Raw genomic sequence first — 8789 nt, forward strand, 5'->3', positions numbered from 1 at the left:
CCAAAAAACCCCAAGGAAGTGTAAGTTGTCAGTCACTTCTGAAGTAATACTGCTCACTCTGTCTGGGAGCAAGACCTTAATGTATACTTTGCACTGATCCCCTCAGGCAGAGAGCATTTAAAGCCAGTACATACTTCATGCTATGATTAACACTTTGCAATGCCCTAAAAACTGTATGAAAAGACTCATTAGGAATTCTAGAATTATTTATGGATTTGGATATAGAAAACTAGTCTTTGAGGTTTGCTTCATTTAACAGCATCAGTATTATTTATTTGCTTGCAGTAATCCCAGAAAATAGGACTGATTTGTGCTAACCTACAAGAAACCTACAATGATCTGCAAATAGAGTAAGAGATTTTAGGCAAACATAAAGAATATGTGTCCCTCAAAGTTAAATCTGGGGGAAATCATGGCTGTCATATAAAATGCAGTGTGCCTCTTAGAGGCATTTCCTTTCTTTCATTAAGACACAAGGCATGCTTCAATTTTGAGACTCGCAGAAGCCAAGAAAATCCTCTGCACTGAGCAGAGACAGAAAAAGAGCCAATGGTCTCACAGACACACCCCTGGAAACACAGCAAAACAAAGAAAATAAACCTTCTGGGGCTGCCTGGTGAGGTGACTGCTATACCCTACTGAACAAGGGTTGTTGGTGTTAGACTGAGTTAAAAGCAAGGAGCTAATTAGTAAGCCATATTATTATTAAAAAAAGAAGTGGTTATCTAATGCCCTATCTGACTAGAAAAGTTTAAATGTCTATTTCATATCCCTAATACAATGGGAAATTAAAAATAAGCTCAACACAAGAATTACTAAAGAAAAGACAAAGCCAAGTGTGTGTAAAATACTGAGTGCATGTTAGGAAGTACACATCTCAAGAGTTACCACGATTCGTTTCCACGTTAAACTCTAATGCAAATGCCAAGTCACTTGTTGAACAACAGGCATCCTTTCTGGTGTAACCCCACCACAGCTCAACTTCAGAACATCACCCTGATGCCCAAGTAAACCTAAAACCAAGACAGAAACAACATGATTTGAGGGGGGCTATCTTCTTGGGAGCCACAAACCTGAAAAAGCTGCAAAGGTTTTAAAAGCTCCAATGAAACGATGACTTCAGCACGTGTTAGAGAATCACCTGTTCACACCACTTCAAAGACTCCTTCCACGATTCTTGCCAGCATATATTGCACAGACTTTTGGGAAAATTTGAATATATATATATATATATAAATAAAAATACATAGGGACATATAGACAACCACACTAATGTTTAGTTTGGCCCCAAGCCATCCACTCCACAAACAGTAGTTAAACCTTTACCAGTGAGAAGGGAGGTTGAAACCTATGCAAACCCTTGTAAACATTTTTCCAGACCTTCTCAGTACCAAGTGGTGAAAAAACCCACCCTGTAAGTGGTTACATCTGCCCACCTTACCCAAGGCTTTACACATGGTGTCCTTGAACTGCGCTGCCATCTCCTTCTCCACTCTGCATCTGCATCTGCATCTGCGCCTGCATCCTCGCAATCATCTCCTGCATGCGACGAAGCTGCAAGAGGAGCACAGAAGCCTTCAGCCTAATCTCACCTCAGACTATGGCTCTCTGCTGCTGCCACACTACTAATTAGGAATATTAAAGAGGGGAGGCATGTCTACATTATCTTTATCTGATGGGTAACAATCTCAGGTTCTGTCAACCTTTTGTTCATCCGCTGAGAGGTTGGGAATATGCTGATGGAGATAAGCAGGCTTCATTAGTGTCATTTGGGATGAGATTTTAAGCATCCTTAATTGGAAGCCTTTGCTTCCTCTGAAGTTAAAGGCAGAAACCCGATGGTGCTGAAGTGCTGAGCAAGCAGCTACTGAAGCTCATCAGCAGAAGCAAAGCAGGTTGTTTATGACCCTCAAAACTATGTCAGTACCTGTCACCAAACAGAGCTGTCAGGGCTACTTCCCAGCTCCTCACTGGTGGTGTCTAGGTGGAAGGGAGTATTACAGACAAACCACCCAAGGAGACATAAGCTTGCCCCAAACCCATTTTTAGAGCACTGCAACATTTAAACACAGTGCCAAAGTGTGACTTGGCGACTGAGATTCATTCAGCTGTGCTGCTTGTACAATACTTACACTCTTTTATCACACCCAACTCTGAGGGGTGGGAAGTCAACCTCACCCCAAAATGTATTTGGTGTCTTTGCCTGTGTGCATCTACACTCTGAGCTCAAACAACTGTTAAGCTAAACAATGAAAAGTTAAAGCTGTGAAATGTTTACACTATTTTTTTCCATATTCTTTAAATGAAAAAACTTTTAACTCTACCTATCCTGTGGGACTCAGGTAGCCACCAAAACCACCAGCAGAAGACTGAGGATCTGCTTGTGGCAGAGCAGACTGAAAAGTCCACCTAACTCAGCCTTCTCTCCAACACCAGCTATCAGCAAGTGCATGGAAAAGCCCAACAGCTGAGTGTGCACACTGGGTCTTTCCTGACATATCTTTCAAAGTCCAAACATCTGTCAATCTGAAATCTGAACTTGCTAAACCAAAAATATTCTACCTTTGTGTTCAGTGAGGCATTTTACCACATTCCACCTGTTCCAGTAAGTCATGATCCTGAGACTCCTCTACACCTCTTCTCATTCTGCTACTGCACCTTGAATAACTTTATATTAGAAAATTCTGGTTTCCTTTCCAAATTACCAAGATCATATAAATCATCTGACATAAAGTAGTGCTACAAGAATAAAACTTATCCCATCACAAGAGTGTAGAAGTTCTGTCATCTTACTTCAGCTTCTTTTTCAAGCAGAATCTGGTCTTTATTTACTTCTTCGTCTTCTATTTTCCTAAAAAAAAGAGGAATATTGTTCAGGAACACCCATACATTCCAGATTTTGAATTTCTAGAGAATGCTTTGTTGACAAAAAAATCAAGGCTCTTCGAACACATCTTACATGGTAGAGTTTCATAATACACAGTTCATGAAACTTGGTCTGCCCACAGCTGCCACTCAGAGTTTCACTTTTAAAGTCTTTTCAAGACATCAGTTTAGCCCCTGTTCCTTCAAAAGGTTATGCCCAGAACAAGTACAAACTGTTCTACCTACAACTTTAAAACATGACAGATCTTTTCATGCAGATAACAACAACAACAGCTATTTCTGAGCAGGGTTCAAGTGTGGCAGTTTATCAGAGCACAACGTTATCTGAACTGACTGCAATCTGAGTTCCACACAGATACAGGTAATTGAGGAACACTGCAAACACATACTCCAGTATTCTCTTTCCCTGGTGCAATAAATCAATACAACTACATCAAAACAGAAGTTCAAGGTCGTGCTGGACAAGATAAATGGAATAAAAATAAATGGAAGTGATATGTAAAATACCCAGTGCTCTGAGAACTTCTGTCTCTGGAAGCTGGCTCCCTCCAGGCAGGACCTTCCTCTGATGCAGGTCAATCCCAGCCCTAACTTCCTGAGCCATGTTTGCTACCAAAACATCTAAAAGGGTCACAGCCAAACCCACAGAAGTAACACAACCACCACACGTATCTGGAATCCATCCAAGTGGAGGAACCCTTTATCCTTTGCTCCACGTAAGACACTGAAGTTTGACTATTTTTCTAGCATTTTCTTTTTTATTTTAATAAGTCCAAAAGGTTTCTTTTGCATGACAAGATCATAGTACAAGCATTGATTACACCTGTCAGAATTAAGCAGTCAGCAGTGTGCCTGGGTGGCCAGGAAGGCCAATGGCATCCTGGCTGGTGTCAAAAATAGTGTGGCCAGTAGGTCTGGGGAGGGGATTGTGCCCCTGGACTGGGCACTGGTGAGGCTGCACCTCGAGTGCTGGGTCCAGTTCTGGGCTCCTCACCATAAGAAGGACATGGAGGTCCTGGAGTGAGTCCAGAGAAGGGCAACCAGGCTGGGGAAGGGGCTGGAGGGCAAATCCTCTGAGGAACAGCTGAGGGAGCTGGGGGTGTTCAGCCTGGAGAAGAGGAGGCTGAGGGGAGACCTTCTCCCCACCTCCACTGCCCTGCCAGGAGGGTGCAGAGAGGTGGGCGATGGTCTCTTCAGCCAGGGGACAGGAGATGGGACAAGGGGCAATGGGCTCAAGCTGTGCCAGGGCAGGGTCAGGTCAGATGGGAGGGAAAAGTTCTTCCCTGCAAGAGTTGTCAGGGCCTGGCACAGGCTGCCCAGGGAGGGGGCTGAGTCCCCACCCCTGGGTGTGTTTAAAAAAGGGTGGATGAGGTGCTCAGGGATCTGGTTTAGTTTAGGATGGGAATGGTTGGACTTGATGATCTCAGAGGTCTTTTCCAACCTGGTGATTCTGTGATTCAGTAACTCAGTATCTTTCTTAACTGGGACATTCCAGTTTTACAGTGAGTAAACCAAACATACATTTTAACACACTGTAGTTTCAAGACTACCTACTGCTTTGCTAACAGATTGTTCCTGTCCCATGAGGCAATGGGGAAGATCTGCTAATAAGTCTAATCATACAAGTGCCACCAAAAGTGAACAAACTGATGCTCATTAAAAGGCCAACAGAGAAATTGTTTGGCAAATAGTCCTCGGTGCCCAAAAGGGAAAACTGGACTTGTAGCCCAGTGCTACAGACAAACTCCTTTTCCTGAGGAGTGAGTAGGCATTTGACAAAACCTGTGTCAACAGCATGATGGGAAAAGCTTTGCACAATATCTCAAACCTGCAGAAAAGTGCAATTCTGAAACCCTCTGGTGGCTGAAGTAAGAGAAGCAGCAGGAAACTCAAACCAGGAAACACTTTCCACAAGGACACACAAACTCCACTTTCCAAACCCTGCTATTTTAATGAAAAATGGAGTGTTCTGCCCATCTCTCTCCCCAGGAAAGCTGTGCCCTACCTACCACAGCTCAAAACAGGGTTGAAAGATATTATCCTGTTTATTTATGTAGAAGATACCCTGTCCCTGGGAGTGTTCAAGGCCAGGTTGGATGGGGCCCTGGGCAACCTTGTGTAGCTCCAGGCCTGGAGGTTGGTGTCCCTGCCTGTGGCAGGGGGTTGGAGCTCTGTGATCCTTGGGGTCCCTTCCAACCCCGACCATTCTATGATTCTATGGTGTTTAATAAAGTAGAAGGACTTGAGTTTCTCTTTCCAGTAGTTAATTCACAACCCTCCTCCCCCCCCCCTCCCATTTTTAACATATCAGCACTGACCTAAACTGCAGATTTTTAAAGACATTTACCACAGACATCTGCCCTTCTTACTTACCTCAAATGTTATAATCCAACTGTGCTCAAGCCTTAAAACAAAGCAGAGGTCTAACTCTACCCTTTTAATGACACAACTGTCTCTTCAGTTTTACAGACTACTCTATTCTTACATTCAGTGTAAACTGGTCAACTGAACTTGGTGCTTACTGGAGCTAGACTGTCCATGACCTACCAAATCCTAGCAATGAAACAGTAGGAGTGACACAGAGAGAGACCAAAAACTCAATTCAGAAGAGGGAAAACCAGCATTTAACTGTAAGATGCCAACCTGCCGCCTCGTTTGAGCCTCTCAGAGCGGAAGTTCTCATAGTGAAGGTCCTGGGTCACCTCCTGAAGATCTTGCATGTGGGTGCTGGTGGAAGGAAAACAGTTAAAATATACCTGTGTCATGTCAGCTTCTTTACCCAACTCTAACATGCAGCACTATGAGGTCAGGGGGTTCAGCGTGCACACCCAGTTAATATGCTAATTTCAAAGCTAATTTAAGTTCATTTGGTGCAATAAAAGACACAGAGAGATGACATCAGACCTGGAGGCAGCCCTGAAATAAGCTGTCCACCTGGGTAAAGGTGTTTAGGCAGGGGAAGCAGAGTGGCAAAGCCTGAAAAAAGTCAACCAGTGGACTTTTGATGTCTATTCTTTTGCAGATATCTATCCACATAGAGACATTATCAAAGGTGTGAAGCAACCTGCTCTGTGATATTGGGGATCTGAAGCCATACAACACTCTTCAACAAAAAGCATCGTTTTCTAGAATCACTTGGTAATTCATATTGGAAAGAACCTGCAGAGCTTATGTGGTCCAATCCTAGTCTAGGCCAGCTAGGTCAAGGTTGCTCATGGTCTTCTCCAGACACACGTCTCCAGGGATCCCACAACTGCTTCCTACCCCTGTTACAGTTTTAAGAGTATTTCCCTGGTGATTGTTTTTTCAACTACCATTTAATTGGGATTTTCTAACTTACATTAACATGGTCCTCAGCTTCAGGAAGTCATTATGTTCTGGATTCTCCACTTCAACTACACCCCATGGGTAGAGTCGACCTCGAACTTTTTTACCTTTGGCTTCAATGAGTTGATTTGATCCCACTACACAAAATGGAATGCTGGTCTGAAAGTGAAAAATGCAAAGATTACTAAAAATGAAGCAAAACAAACTACTACTGTTCTGTTCAGTGCTGCATATTAAGGTATTAAGTTTGTAAAGCTTTTAATTTGAAGCTATTAAACAAAAAAAAAAACAACCCAACAAGTTGTTAACACCTTTATCTTCCAGATAGAGCCTGAGCACAGAGATTCTGACTCACTCAAGGTCTCATCACTTGTTCTAAAGCCATCTGAGCAGTCCAACAATACAGGATATTATGCATGTAAGTAGCCTAGGGAGCCAGTCATACCTTCAGGAGTCTGGTCTGCTCCTTAAAATCTTCATCCTCATCCGATTCAGCATCAGGCAGGTGATAAATCTTGATGCCATGCTCTTCTATTTCATCCAGAATCTGACATTTATAATTTCAGAAATGGAGAAAACAGTAAAGTCAGGACTTTTAAATCTTAAAGTAAAATTACTTCATTGGTTATAAACCACCTCATTAGAACTGTGGGCCTATCTTACTGGTATTTGTTTCTTAACACCATATTTCTTCATGACATTCAACACCTACATGCCACAGAGCTTCATACAAACAGGAGCATTCAAACAAGCTACAAACACAACAAATACTTTTTTCTGTCTTCATGACTGCTAAGTATGGCATCTGCAGCTGGAATCCATACACCCATATTCTGCTCTTTAAAAAAATTGCATTTTTTTAAAAACCCTTTTATTTCTGCAGAATTCTACCACAATACATCTCTCAAAGTAAAGCTTCTCTGTTTATTGCAAGTTGGGTAAAGATATTCAGAATAACTGGAAGAAATCATAGATGAAGCTTTAAATATAACAGTTAAGACTGGATCAAGTGTGCCTTCTGCCAAGCTGGTTCTAACCCTGATTTCTAAATGTCATAGTTGTTATTAACTCATAATGCTTTGTCACCTTTTCCCCCACCCTCAGCAAATACAGCATCAAGTCCTACAAGACTGAATGTGTTAAGGGGTCTTGTGGAAGAGAGAACTGGAATGTATTAGAAGAAGGTGACACTGGAGCAGAAAAATAACTCCAAATCATAAATATCTCAAAAAATTAAAAAATATATGCACATTATAGCTGCAGAAAGGCTCTGCTTTGGGACCATGAAGATACCTAATATTATCTAATATGTAGTTTGATAATTAGGGCTACAAAGATGGTTAAAGGACCTGGAGCATCTCCCCTATGAGGATAGGCTGAAAGAACTGGGGCTGTTCAGCCTGGAGAAAAGAAGCCTGAGAGGGGAACTGATCAATGTTTATAAATATCTTCAGTATGGGATGCAGGGGGACATGGCCAGCCTCTTCTCAGTGTCTGTGGGGACAGGACAAGGGGCAATGGCTGCAAGTTGGAGCACAGGGAGTTCCACACCAACATGGGGAAGAACTTGTACCCAGTGAGGGTGAGGGAGCCCTGGGACAGGCTGCCCAGGGGGTGTGGAGTCTCCTTCTCTGGAGAGATTCCAGCCCTGTCTGGACACCGGCCTGTGTGCCTGTCCCAGGGAGCTGCTTTGGCAGGGGGTTGGACCCCATGGGCTCTGGAGGTCCCTTCCAGCCCCTGTGACTCTGTGATAATGTTACACTGTAGGTGAGATGACGTTTTCCTTGGCTAGGCCAGGGTAAGACTGAATGAGAATGCCCCACCTTTCAGCAACCACGCTGCTGTAACCAAACCCTTTGGAGCAAGCCAGAAAGACACTTACCCTTTTCTTCAGCCTTTCTCGCTCTTTCAGAGAAAGAGTATCAGCCTTTGCAATCACTGGCACGATATTTACTTTGTTGTGTATGGCCTTCATAAACTCAACATCCAGAGGCTTAAGGCTAAAATTGAAAGATGGAAAGGGTTACATTTATTTTTAAACTAAATTACCAATTTTACATATTTTTTTTACACCAATGTTGAGCTTCCAGAGAAGAAAATACCCTATTAATTCCAGCAGTTCTAGTACATCCTTAAGCCACAGCAATCAGATTGGGAAAATTTAAGTCAACAGGCACAAACCAACTCCCCAAAGTAAGAAAAGAGCAGTGAGAAGCACTTACCCATGACCAAAGGGTGAAATGAAGTAGAAGCAGCAATGAACCCGGTTATCTATGATGTGCCTCCTGTTCAAGCCACTCTCATCGTGCAGGTAGCGCTCAAACTGCTCATCGATGTAAGAGATGATGGTCTTAAAACTGGAGAACAAATATGGGTTTGAGAATCAGCTAAAGACAGATTTTTTTACTTGCATTAAAGACTAATTACTTTTCCAGAGTATTGTTTAATTTCATGTGTCTCAGTGGTTCCAGTGCTTTCTGACTAAGAAAAAAAAAAAGTCAAGGTCACTGGGGAGTTAAAACTGTTCCAAACTTAAAGTTAACTAAGAGCAGCAAAAACAAGGAGGGGGGGGGAAA

The 8789-nt window shown here is 42.7% G+C and overlaps 1 protein-coding gene across 2 annotated transcripts; it reads right to left on the reverse strand.

Annotated features, from left to right (window-relative positions):
• Nucleotides 1-752: 752 nt before the first annotated feature.
• On the reverse strand, nucleotides 753-8208 carry SEPTIN2 (septin 2). 2 transcript variants are annotated; one of them, XM_084267467.1, is made up of 7 exons: nucleotides 8096-8208; nucleotides 6659-6760; nucleotides 6227-6372; nucleotides 5530-5613; nucleotides 2794-2851; nucleotides 1442-1554; nucleotides 753-1013 (listed from the first exon to the last, which is right to left on the reverse strand). In XM_084267467.1, the coding sequence occupies exons 1-6, from the start codon at nucleotides 8186-8188 to the stop codon at nucleotides 1450-1452; spliced, it is 588 nt and encodes a 195-aa protein (XP_084123593.1). In that variant the 5' UTR covers nucleotides 8189-8208; the 3' UTR covers nucleotides 753-1013; nucleotides 1442-1449. The 2 variants fall into 2 exon arrangements, with proteins under 2 accessions (XP_084123593.1, XP_084123592.1); XM_084267466.1 differs by having other exon boundaries at nucleotides 938-1013; nucleotides 1437-1554.
• Nucleotides 8209-8789: the final 581 nt, after the last annotated feature.

This window comes from Gallinula chloropus, assembly GCF_964237585.1.
Source record: "Gallinula chloropus genome assembly, chromosome: 8".
NCBI classification, from domain to species: domain Eukaryota; kingdom Metazoa; phylum Chordata; class Aves; order Gruiformes; family Rallidae; genus Gallinula; species Gallinula chloropus.

Coding starts and splice junctions, on each gene's coding strand:
- SEPTIN2 (XM_084267467.1), bottom strand. CDS start 8,188: ATGAAGGCCATACACAACAAAGTAAATATCGTGCCAGTGATTGCAAAG. Junction 6,373..6,658: donor AGCAGACCAGACTCCTGAAG/GTATGACTGGCT, acceptor TTTCACTTTCAG/ACCAGCATTCCATTTTGTGT. Junction 1,555..2,793: donor TGCTTGAAAAAGAAGCTGAA/GTAAGATGACAG, acceptor CTCCTCTTGCAG/CTTCGTCGCATGCAGGAGAT.